The sequence below is a fragment of the Salvia miltiorrhiza genome, chromosome 6 (assembly GCF_028751815.1).
Source record: "Salvia miltiorrhiza cultivar Shanhuang (shh) chromosome 6, IMPLAD_Smil_shh, whole genome shotgun sequence".
NCBI classification, from domain to species: domain Eukaryota; kingdom Viridiplantae; phylum Streptophyta; class Magnoliopsida; order Lamiales; family Lamiaceae; genus Salvia; species Salvia miltiorrhiza.
The window spans coordinates 18,535,170-18,548,639 of NC_080392.1; the positions used below are offsets into that span (position 1 = coordinate 18,535,170).

Below are 13,470 nucleotides of genomic sequence, written 5' to 3' on the forward strand. Positions count from 1 at the left end.
CTTGATTAATAGATAACACAACTTTGCTAAGTTGGTTATAACCTTGAATAATAATTATTCATTGATTCAAAGATTAACGTCGCGATTTTAAACACGCGAAGATAAATAAATGCATACTGCTAGTGTAGCGACTCTGTTTCCAAATTACGTAATTCAGAATCATAGTTGGAATTCATAAAGCGTTTCATTTACTAAAAAAAAAGATTTAATAAACACGCAATATTGGACTTAAATAAATATAAAAGAGCGGTTTGTTACATATTCAATTCTTCATTTGTTATTATGCAATACGTAACTTTATTATATTCAACGACTGAATATACATGTCAATGATTGAAATACTTTATTTTCATTTGTTTTATTGTGACAATCTATTTGAATATGTACATGTCAATAACTGAATATACCAATCTATTTGAATATGTACATGTCAATAACTGAATATACTTTCGGTACTAACTGAATATCCACAGTTCAAATACAAATGTGTTTAAACAATGATTGAATATACACACATCAACAATTGAATATTCATTCGGTACTTACTAAACAACCACACATCAAGTTACTGGATACGTGCAATTCGATGACTGAATATTAATTCGATACTTACTGAACAACCACACATCAAATGTAAATATATGTTCAAACAAAATAAATTGAACAACCAGAATCAAGTGACTGAATATATACACGTTAATGACTGAATATCCATTCGATTCTAAATGAATATTCATTCGAAAACACCAAGCCCTAGGAATTGGTGGAAACCGCCGCCGTTCAAGAAATCTGTAGCCCTAGAAAGTTTAAACAACCACAGGGCCGTTTAAAGAAGATGAGCTCTAGAAATTGATTGAACAACACGACCGCTGTTCGAAGAAGACGAGCCCTAGAAATTGGTTGAATAAGCTGCTGCCCTAAACTCCGATCGAACAAGCCCACCGCCGCTGTTCGAAGATGACGAGCCCTAGAACCTGATTTAACAACCCGCCACTCTTGATTTTGTTGGAACCACTGTCGTTCTGTAACGTTCGCACAAATTGTCGTTGTTCGAACAAGCAGCCGGCGATGAACAAGTTCTTGTTTCTTCAGACGGTGATATTCAATGCCGAGAATTGCAATATATATATATATATATATATATATATATATATAGGGGGCCGCTCCAATGAGACCCCCTAATTTTAGTGAGATCTAGGGCACGATCTGGTGCGTTTATTTTATCAATCCTATGGCTGGTATTGTATTTGGAGGGTGATTTTTTTTCGCAGGGTTCGAATCCTGGAAGGAGCAGAATATTTTAAATTTTGTTATTCATCAGTATATACTGCATTGTTCATCAGTATATCCGGCCCTGTTCATCAGTATATATGTCTTATTCATTACGAATTTTTAAAATTTTATTTTTCATCAGTATGTACATCTTGTTCATTAGATATACGTTTTGTTCATTAGTATTATATGTCTTATTCATTGTACTCATGTTACACGAAAAATAGGGGGTCTCACTGGAGCGCGCCCCTATATATATATATATATATATATATATATATATATATATATATATATAGATAGAGAGAGAGAGAGAGATAGAGAGAGCCTAAATTGATAATTTAATGATATTGATTGGCAGATTAGTTGTAGCACTAAATTTGGGATTCATTTTGGAATATGAATGATTCGGCTATTGAAATGGTCAAATTTACCCTTATTCAACATTAAAAAAGGTTATTCCATCAGATAGATGAATATTCAATTGATTGGATTTAGTTTCGATATTTAACATAATCCGTTGGATTTTACTAGATCTAAAAATGAGATTTATTCTCTATACTCTCTTAAAAGCCCTATTCTTAGTATAACCATACCCTATATATATATATATATATATATATATATATATATATATATAGGGTGTGGTTCTAGAGAGAACTACATTATTTGTGAGAACAGGAGAATCATCAAATCTAATGTATCCACTGTAAAAATTAATGCATTCGCTGTTAAAATTAATGCACTAAAAAAATAATAAAAAAATGCTCCCTTCAGGATTCGAACCCAGGATCTGCATTCATCCAACAAGATGATGCATCCACCGTAGATCTTGATGATCGAATGGCTGGAAATGGTTCTCCAGTCTTCTTTTATTTATGGTTCTTTCTTGAACCTCTCCCTATATATATATATATATATATATATATAATCTTTGTGCCCAAAATAAAGTGGCCATTTTTATTGGAACGAATGGAGCATAAAACAGAACTATACACGAGTAATTGCAAGAGAATGTAAAAATGACTGTTTTGCCCTTCTATGTTTTTTTTAAATGAAATCTTTTAGGGCGCGTTTGGTTTGTGTGTCTGGATGTATCTGGTTAGATTAGATTAAGATACATTTCCTAGATTAAAGGAGCTTATATATAATTATATGCGTTTGATTTTCTGTACAACCGTATTTTAGCAGTGACATTTCTTGTTTGGTACATAATTTGCATAGATAGATTACACAACAAAGTACAATTTTACCCCCACTTATATTTTGCAATTCCAAGCGTACCCTCACCATTTGGGTTGAGAAAATAAGAATAGAAATGGATTCGCGGTTTTTTCATCAGCAAACTACGCGCGAAACTCGGGAGTGGAGAAATTCTCATCTTTGCTAGATTCAGAAGGTTGCAATTGGTCGCGAGAAACTCTTCGCCAACGTCAACATGAGTCCTCTCGAGCCTGCTTTATTGGCAACAATTATTCTTTGTCCAAGAGCGAAGGAAACCAGCTACACAAATGAGATATGGCAGAGGAACCATAAAGGGTTTGGTGTAAAATTAGCAAAACAACAAAATAACACAATCCATAGAACCAATCTTTGAATTAAAATATCACATGCAAAGAGTAGGCGGTGATGAAAAAATGGAAACAAGTCGGGGTAGGAAAATGCACATCCGAACCCTAGCAGACATTCTTCATAACAAATAACGAAAAATGCTAGGAAAATGTAAATTCGACCCCTTTCAGAAATTTAATTTGGGGAAACCATGGTGAAATTCGAAATATCTTCATACGTTACAGGAAATTGATGCAGACAATGAAAAGAAATCATAATATCATCCACGCAACGACATTGATTCTTACCTTCGCTGCAACGGTCGTCGGGTGACCCTTCTTCGCTATTCGCTAGGTTACGCGGTTTTCAGCCGAGTCAAACAGAAGAATGGGCGCTTGAATTTCTTTTGGAAAATTTGAATGAAAAATTGAAAGGGTAATTGAGGTAATTTTGAAATTCACTTTTGACATAGGAACCGTATCGGAAGGGGGGGGATGAGTATTACATGTGAAACAGTGAATTTTGACCGGGCTTGGGCTTTTCACAGGGCTTCGTGGGATGAGTAAAAAAGACACCAAACACCTATATTAATGCTGATACCTTTGCTATGTTGACATAAAACAGCGCACCACACACGCCCTTAATGTCAGTGCCAAGTGTCATTTATCTTTTTTAAAATAAATCAGTATATCGTATTCAATAACAATATTTAAAAAGTTAGTAAAATTTTAACTTTCTTCAAATAAATATGAGCAATAAATACATTAAAGTAACACGTAGAAATTAATATAAGATCACACTCATTAGAATCATTCCCTAGTGCAGACTTTAATAAGATAAATAGTAAAATTCAACTAGCTCATTTTCAAAAAATAAAAAATAAAAAATCGTAAATTTTAAATAAAAAAAATAGCATCCGCTGACAGGTGCAGTTGTGGGAGCTCGTCTCGTCTCTCTTCCAACGGAGAAATCCTATAAATAAACATTCTCAAAATCTCCAACACAGAAATCCTCAATTTCTAATTCCATTCCGTTTCACTCACACTTTTCCGAAAAAAAGCAAGAGAGAGGAAAGAGAAAAACGAGTCGCAGGAAATGGCGGAGCTCAAGGAGACGTTCGCGTGCGTGCCGTCGACGGAGCGGGGCCGCGGCATCCTGATTTCGGGCGATGCGAAATCCAATTCAATCCTATACTGCAACGGCCGATCCGTCATGTTCCGCTACCTCGACCGCCCGCTCGAGGTCAAGGTCTACGGCGAACACATGTACCCCGCCACCGTGGCGCGCTACTCACCCAACGGCGAGTGGATCGCTTCCGGCGACGTGTCCGGCACCGTGCGGATCTGGGGGACACACAACGATTTTGTGCTGAAGAAGGAGTACCGGGTCCTCTCCGGCCGGATCGATGATATCCAGTGGTCTGCCGATGGCGAGCGCATTGTCGCCTCCGGCGACGGCAAGGGCACGTCCTTCGTTCGCGCATTTGTGTAATCTTCTTTTTCCTAAAATGTGCTTTATATATGTGTGTGCGTGTGCGGTTCCTTGTTTTGAATCGGGTGTTCGTATTTGAATGTGCACGAATTTAATGATGGGAGACGAAAAGGTAAAGAATTCTAATGAATTGAACATTGTCTCTAGAGATTCTAGGAATTGCAACAATTAGATTGAGGTAGTGCTGGCCTCTCTCCCTCTCTCTCACACACACAGTGGTTGCACATATCCAATCAAGTGGGGAAACGATATATATTGGATGCTGTTAAAAACTTAAAGGTTGTTTGATCAAGCTTATTTTAAAGAGCTTATAAAGCCTAACAGCTTATAAGATGTTTCAATAGCTTATAAAATGTAGTGTCTTAATAGCTTGTAAGGTATCAAAGTGTCTGAATAATTGAGCTTATAAGCTCTCGAGACAATTGTGAGTTAGAGTGAGAGAAAATACTAATTAGAGAGAGAAAATTGAAGAGAGATCAGAGATGAAATTAAAAATGTATATAATGAAAATAACAAATCACAATATGGTTATGTTTGTAAAATGATTGTTGCTTATAAAGATTATGAAAGATTAAGTTTGGACTGAGGAGCTTATTTTACAAAAGCTGTTTTGAGGAGCTTCTAAGCTCAGCCAAACAGCCTCTTAGTCGCACATGTGTGTTCTTGGGGATTATCTTTGTGGATATTAAGGTGTATTGGCATTGGATTTTAGAAGTTTGTTGGATTAAGATGAGGTACCTGCAGTGGAAAGTGAGTTTCTTTTTCACCAAACACCCTCTTAGTAACATATGTGTGTTCTTCTGGATTATCTTTGTAGATATTAAGGTGTATTGGCATTGAATTTTAGAAGTTTGTTGGATTAAGATGAGGTGCCTGCAGTGGAAAGTGAGTTTCTTTTTCAGTTTATGCACACCAGAGGTATGTCTACTGGAGATCAATTCCACGACCAGCTCCTTCAGGCGATTCAGCTTTGGGGAGACATGCTAATAATTTGAGTGTATAAACCAAACCATATGTTTCCTCTCAAAGACCGGCCAATTAGCTGTCCTCTACTTTTCAGCTAACAAATATGCAATAAGTTACACTTAAGAAAGGTCGAGTGATTATTCTGCAAATTTTGCAAATAAGGGCATATTGCAAACTAATGTAAGTTGGGAGGGGTCTACCTTTCACCTGTTTCCTGTTACCATGAGAGATCGGAGCTCTTATACTATGAGATTTAGCTGTGTTATTTTACAAGTATTTATTTTCAAGAACTTAGTTTGAGCTGGTATTTTAACATAACAATTAATTCACGCTGCTTCTGTATCACTTCTTAGATGAGGCTCTGGTTTTAGAAATTAGCGAGATTAGAGCAATAAGACTTTGTTGTAAGCTTAATGTTCTCACCATTTATAGATGCTTTTGAAATTGACTTTTATCACTATATACATGTATGTATATATTAGATAAAGGAGCTCTCTGGAGATTACTGCTTATATTTTATTCTATCAACAATCCTGACTACCTTTCAAAATTAATTTTATATCTGAATGAAAGTTTAATTAGTTCCATGATATATCTGATTTTATTTCCAGGTGGGACTCAGGAAGCAATGTCGGAGAATTTGATGGGCATTCAAAAAGGGTCTTGAGTTGTGCATTTAAACCAACAAGACCTTTTCGAATTGTATCATGTGGCGAGGACTTTTTGGTTAACTTTTATGAAGGACCTCCATTTAAGTTCAAGCTGTCACACAGGTTTTGCATCTATTCTTATTTACTGAATCAGAGTCTGGGTGTCATGTTGTACTGAGCATCCACCTAAACACAAAATTAGTCAAATTTAGTATGATTCTCATCCCAATGATCCCATCATTGGCCATTTGGTTTATATACTCCAGATGGCTCATCAAGCTGTAAGCACGCTACCTTACCGGAGGTGGTAGCATTATAGCCATAGGTCCCATCTGTGGCTAGCACTGACTGTTGACTCTTCAGTCTTCACAGCTTAGAATAGGAGGTTCACTGAGATATTCTGACAAGACAGACTAGTATTTTCCCTGAGTAAGATGAATGGACAAAGTTGCCTTTAGGCTTCTTTTTATCCTTTGAGTAAGCTAAATTCATTGTCGGATTATTTATTCAGAATTATAAGCAAGCAACTTTTAGAAACTCATAATAAGAAGGAAAATAAATGTGTATGTTATAACTATGTGAATTAGAAGCTATGTTATTATTGTAAACAAGCTTTTTACTATTTTGGATAAAAATGATTACGATATCTCACTTGATATTTAGATAGTTCCTTCTCTAATATTCAATCTCACAATAAATTGGCCCTTTGAATAAGACTGCACAATATCTTTTTTCATTGAATACCTAAATGTTAATAACATAGAAAAAAGCTTACTTTTCTTTTATACTGATAAATACTTCAATTTGGAATTAGGAATTTATATTTTATTGTTTCAGGCTTTTATGGTTTAAATTATTCAACTTGCTTAATGTTTTTTTCTCTTCAAAACTATGTTTGAGAATGTATTATTCTAATTCTAAAATCAAGAGATCTCACACTGCAATATTTTTAGCATATCAGGTGACACAAAAAAGCCATTTATCATAAGGTTTTATTTTCAAGCAGTTTGTTAGTTGAAAGATATGCATGGGCTCATAATTATAGTCCCAGGGCTGTTTATATGACTAACCCTATCTTAGCTTGGGTATCTCCATTATGTTTCTAATATGTCCCTTGTATTGCTATATGATATCCTTGCATGTTAATTGACTTTCAGGGAACACTCAAATTTTGTGAACTGCATTCGCTTTTCTCCTGATGGGAACAGATTTATTAGTGTAAGCTCTGACAAAAGGGGTCTGTTATATGATGCCAAGACCGCAGACATGACTGGGGAGCTGTCTTCTGAGGATGGTCACAAGGGCAGTATATATGCAGTTAGTTGGAGTCCTGACAGCAAACGGGTAATCCCTGCATAAATTTAACTAGTATACTTTTGCTGACAATCTTGATTATTTACTAGGGCAAGTACTTATATCATGATTTCCCTAAAAAAAGTACTTATATCATGATTTCATTGGCAGCAAGGACTGAATTACTACAGTTACCCTGTCCTAGGATTTTCCTATTACCCCAAAATGATATTTTGCATAAATTTCCCCCTTTTTATGTGAATCATTATTATAAACTTAGAAATTTTAAATGTCATAAAAGATTATGGTGCCACTGGATCTGGGATTGGTTATATAGCTGCTTCTCTGTCCAGAAAAATTATTGTTTATAAAAAGCCTTTCTAATAACCACTGTTGACTTTGTTGTGTCAAAGTTGCAGACTTTTATTTATTATACTGTACTGGAGACTTTCTGTAATGAGTTAAACGAAACCTTGAGAATATTATTTTTTCCTTGAAACATGTAGTTGCTCTTCGTCCTGGAAATTTATAATGACCAATATCCGCATGAAAATGATTGGAATTTTGTTTGCGTTGATTACTAATTCAAGTTTCCTAGCCTAATTTTCACATGTTTAGATTGTACAAGGCTTTAGAAATATAAATATAAATCTATTAACAATTCTGCCTAGAAGATAAATAATAGACCAAATCAATTTTTCCAGGCATCACTAAGGAATCAGTGACTAATTGATGATATTATTGCATGCCCGAACTTTTATCTGGTCATGTCATTTATACATACATGCATGAGTGTGCGTGCAATGGTTTTAGGACAAATTGAGGTGGATGGAGGATCTGATGCCAATATAATACTGAAATACAAGAATGTTAAATCCTATATGATATGACATTCGTTATAAAAGTATACATACTCATTTGTGTTTTTGAAATACATGACTTGTTGGGCACCTTTGGTTCGATTAAGATGTTGAGTCTGCTATTACATTTTGCTCAATCATTACCAATTTTTTTTTAAACTAATTTTTTCTAGTGTGATATTTGTTGTATTGATAATCTGATGTGCTTTGTGTGAAAGGGTGTGAAGATGATTGCTTGATCATGTAGACCTTTTCTCATTATAAAAGGACCACCTTCCCATGATTGAGTGTGAGAGGGAATGCGGTTATAATTGATCTTGTCATTATGGGAGATCACCTTTGCATGTAATATACCGATATGCATGGTTCATGTGTGTAGCGAAATGTGTAAACTGGAGATGGGTGGAGGCAATTTGAAGGCTAGACTCTTGTGTTCTTTTTCTATATCAACAACCATGTATTTTGCTTTCTATTGCTAGGGGCTTATTTTAAGCAGTGGAATGCTATAAGATGATTTTTGATGGACAGCCTCTGAAACTTGCACCTAGGCCCCATGTGCAACATGCAAGTGGTTAGAACCATCACATGCATTCTGGATAAATTGCATGTTTTGAAATTTTATGTGAAAGACTAGTTGGAACTAGAATCAATTCTTTGTGGTGAATGTGCATGTAAATAATTGCTAAATTGTATTCTAATCTTCTAGCTTCAGTCTGATGATTGGATTTCTCGTTTTTTGGATATTTGTATTACTGAATTTGACATAGAATCCCATTTCAGGTCGTAACTGTGTCTGCTGACAAAACTGCCAAGGTGTGGGAGATATCTGCTGATAATAATGGAAAACTGGTAAAAACATTGGCATGTCCTGGATCTGGTGGAGTAAATGACATGTTAGTTGGCTGTCTCTGGCAGAATGATCACATAGTCACTGTTTCTCTTGGTGGCAGTATTTTTCTGTACTCTTCCAGTGATCTTGACAAAGCTCCACTAGAATTATCTGGACACATGAAAAACATTAATGCACTAGCACTTCTGAAAGGTCCGTCCAAAGTTATATTGTCAACCAGTTATGATGGCCAAATAATTAAGTGGCTTCAAGGTATTGGATTCTCTGGAAAGCTAGAAAGGAGTGTTACCACTCAAATTAAATGTTTTGAAGCTCTTGAAGGAGAAATAGTGGCATCAGGATTTGACAACAAGGTTAGAAAATGATATAAAAATTCTCATCGTTATAATTCAGCAAGAGCTCTGATTTCACTTTATGTACAGTATAGCTTCTTTGACCTATTTATCTCATGTATACTTCTTTTAACTTTCTCGACCTAGGCTTGCACAACTTTATCGGCGTCTTTTGACCATGTGAACAAAACTTTATCAGAGTCTTTATAATTATCATGAAGAAAGATTGTTGGAATTTTTTTATTGAAATTGGACTTTTTCTTGGAACTTATTGCTATCTGCATATCTACATATTTGTCTATTGCCTGATGTGAACACTTTGAAAGCTCCACCAAATAGTCAATCAAGTAAATTAGTTTTGCTATTCAAAATTATAGAGAAAATATGTGGCACTTAATTTTCAGATTTTTGTATGGGAGAGCCTTTATTCATAAATTTCATAATTTTCAGTTGAAACTTGTTTGATGTCCTTGTGCAACATAAAAGTAAGTTGATATTCTGTGTTATGCTTTTTAGGCATCTCTTGTATTGATGCTTTCTTTTACTTTTTATCTGGTGAAGGTTTGGAGGATTCGTCTGCTTGGGGACCAATGTGGGGATGCAGATAGTGTCGATATTGCCAAGCAGCCAAATGACTTGAGTCTTGCCCTTCTTTCTCCTGATCTTGTAATGGTTTCACATGATACTGGTGTTACACTCCTTCGTGGTACAAAAGTTGTATCCACTATTGATCTGGGGTTCACTGCGACAGCATGTACTATTGCACCTAATGGAAATGAAGCTGTTGTGGGTGGTAAAGATGGAAAATTGCATGTCTACTCTGTCATGGGTGATACCTTGAAAGAAGAGGCTGTACTTGAAAAACATCGAGGTCCTATCACTGTCATTCACTACTCACCTGATGTTTCCATGTTTGCGTCTGCTGATTCTAATCGAGAAGTTGTCGTTTGGGATCGTGCTTCTCATGAGGTACGTTAACATAAATCTATGTTTTGAAACTATTCAAATTCAATACTTTTGATTATGGAAAGATATATTTTTGCTAATAAAATCCCAACTTTTCGAACTTGTTGCAAATTAAATAGGGCCAACTTTTAAAATGTTTCAATAATGTCCCAACCTTTTGATTTGTAGTAAATTTGCGCAAGTTTGGAGCTGAGTTTAGAGTTTTCCTAACTCAAAATAGATTGACGAATTTTGAAGCAAGCTGTTTGAATTGTCCCCCCATATTGTCAATTTTGCTGTTCGACATCCAACAATCAATTTATTAAGTTCGGTGTTGTGGCAGCCAGAATAGGGCTTCCCGATCATTTGAGTTGTAACTCCGGACGCCTAACGATAAAATTGACTATAGGAGAGGACAATCCATACAATGGGCTTCAGAAGCTCTTAGTTTTTTAAGTTTTGACATCGAGTGGACATTTAGATCTGACCTCCAAACTCGCAGAGAAGAGTTTACTACAAATCGAAAGGTTGGGACATTAGTTGGATCCTGTTTGCAACAAGGTCGAAAGTTTGAGATTTAATTAGCAATTATCAATTATGGAAATTCGTAATAAAGTGATTACCAATTTACATTCAACTTATTTTCTTGCTAAAAGGTGCTTGAGAATGCAAGGTTTTAAGTAAATACCGAAAAGAGGGTTTTGGTAATAGTTTTCCGCATAATGACTTAAGGTGGTTGCTAGTTAGTATGGAATGCATTTTATGTGGTTTTCTTGGATATTACGTTCTCTTTGATGGATTACATCACATTATGATTGGGTAATGTTTCACGAATTGCTGGCAAATGTTTAATTTGGGATTGTGGCACACTTGTAATTTCAAAAGGTTAGCACAAAGAAGCTTATAAACGGTCTTCGTCATATGACTTTAACTTGTTCTTTGAATTATTGGCATTCTTGATCAACTTCTTTGAGATACACGTGCCTGTCCTCTAATCTTGATACTCATACTTTCTTTTTGAAAGTGGGGATCTAAGTTGTTGGAACCATTAATACCACTATAGATCATTTTAGTTTTTCTCCAACAGCGAATAGATACTACAGTTTCTCCTAATAGACACACCATTTTCCTGTTCTTATTGTATACCTTCTACACTTTAGGACTTCATTGAAATGTTGGCATAATGTTAGTTTGCTAGGCCAGCAAGTAGACTTTGGAAAATATGGTCCACTAACAAGTACAAAGTTTAGTCAAGTTGCTATGAATTGTATTACCAGTATTAAAACTAATTCAACTTTCCTCCAGTTTCCTATATTAGACATCCATCTGATGCAAAAAACTTTGATGATTGATAGATAAATAAATAACTGAAAAGGGAATATCAACTTAGAGCTGGTGATAGTCTTCCTGGAGAAGAGGGTGTTGCGCCTCAAGTAGCAGTTTTAGCATGTGCTATATTCTACAGTATTTAGTTGGTTTATTATCTTTAAAGAAAATGAAACAACCAATATTTGTTTGTTAAGTGTCATTAAGATCTCAAATCGCTTAACTATATCATCATATAAAAATTTGACTGCATCCTTAATTGACATAAGATCCTTCTTCACCCACTTGCTTTCTGTGATCATTGTCTCTGTGTGGCATTTTCCCGTCTCTAGTTGAAGGAACCTAGTGGTAGCAGTAAAGTTTCTCTTTATTTTTGTAGTTGCTATTATGATTATTAACTATTACTGTAGTCACAGATTCCCTTTTTTTCTTTGTTAATGTTGTTATCTACATTATCATCACTATCTCCCAAAAGAAGAATGTATCATCCAGCAGCTTGATATATATGTATATTTCCAGATAAAGGTTAAAAATATGCTATACCATACGGCTCGAGTAAACTGCTTGGCCTGGTCTCCCAATAACAGCTTGATCGCAACTGGATCACTGGACACATGTGTCATTATATATGACGTAGATAAGCCAGCAGATCAACGGATAACTGTCAAAGGAGCTCACTTGGGCGGAGTGTACGGATTGGTTTTTACCGATGACCACACTGTGGTTAGTTCTGGTGAGGATGCATGTATCCGCATATGGACGGTAACGCCAAAGAAGTGATGTTTGAATTCTATGCTCCTGGTGACTCAATCCTTAGTTTCCTGTAAATTAGATGGAAAAGTTTAAGACTATTGTTGAAGAGAGATATTATAGCTCGCTCGAGAGATCCTGAACCGGTTGTGCTCTCTTGCTTGCCATTTTTGGTCGTTTGCTGACAACTGAAGCAGTTTCTTCTTATTGCTGCCTGCATTACGATTTTGTGACGAATAAGTTATTGTTCGGACGCCTCTCTTTCCAGCTCCATCGGCAGTGATTGTGCAAACCTGCGTGTGGTGCTCGTTTTAGATGCCCTCCAAGGATTCAGCAATCTTGGATTTACTTCAAGGTTAGAAAACAATAATACGTTGATGCCTTTTGATTTTATTTATTTGTCCTTTTTCGGTTCGTTTGTGTTTTTGGTTTTTGTTTGCATCGTAGTGTGGCGTTTTGCTGCTGTTATTTATGTGATGTAATGTAATTAGTTTTGGTGGTTTGGGTTGTGTAATTGTTCGCAGATAACTTATTTTACATTGAAGGAGATATCTTTTTCTTTTCATTTTTGGTTTTAGAGGGAATCGGAGATTTTGTTTTAAAGTTCTTTTTGTTTAGTCACTAAGTCCATGTTTGGTCGGGTGTTTTTGATGGTTGGAAATGGATTCAATTAATTAAATTCATTACTTGTTGTTTGGTTTGGCAAATGAGTTAGCCATTACCCATACTTAAGGGTAATCCAATAACCTAAATTGTTACCCCTCAAAATAGAGGGGAAACAAAATAAAGAGAATTCCTTATTAGTGATTTATTTTCATTGTTAAACCAAACACTCAATAAAAGTAATAGTTAATGTTACCATTCCACTACGTTATTTAATTACATTCCATTTTCATTCATCTACTTGAACCAAACGAGCACTAAATGTGTGTGTTATCATAATAAATCAAATTGATAAGATTAATATAGTTCAACGATTCACACTTATATAAAATTAATGTACTCGTATTCATTTCAAATATAATTAGAAAGTTATTTTATTACACATTAATTTAGTTTTAAATTTGTATAACATTACTCACTAACTATTCAAATCCGTTTGAATGTATAAATATAATTATTACAATAGTTAAATATTCATCGTAATAACAACTTGAATACTTTTAAGTAAACACTATAATGTT

General features: G+C 35.2%; 1 protein-coding gene across 1 annotated transcript; it reads left to right on the forward strand.

The window, feature by feature from the left end:
* Positions 1 to 3,690: 3,690 nt before the first annotated feature.
* LOC130990301 (actin-interacting protein 1-2) lies at positions 3,691 to 12,851 on the forward strand. The gene is made up of 6 exons (XM_057914518.1): positions 3,691 to 4,310; positions 5,892 to 6,053; positions 7,088 to 7,274; positions 8,864 to 9,286; positions 9,827 to 10,234; positions 12,056 to 12,851. The coding sequence occupies exons 1-6, from the start codon at positions 3,919 to 3,921 to the stop codon at positions 12,314 to 12,316; spliced, it is 1,833 nt and encodes a 610-aa protein (XP_057770501.1). The 5' UTR covers positions 3,691 to 3,918; the 3' UTR covers positions 12,317 to 12,851.
* Positions 12,852 to 13,470: the final 619 nt, after the last annotated feature.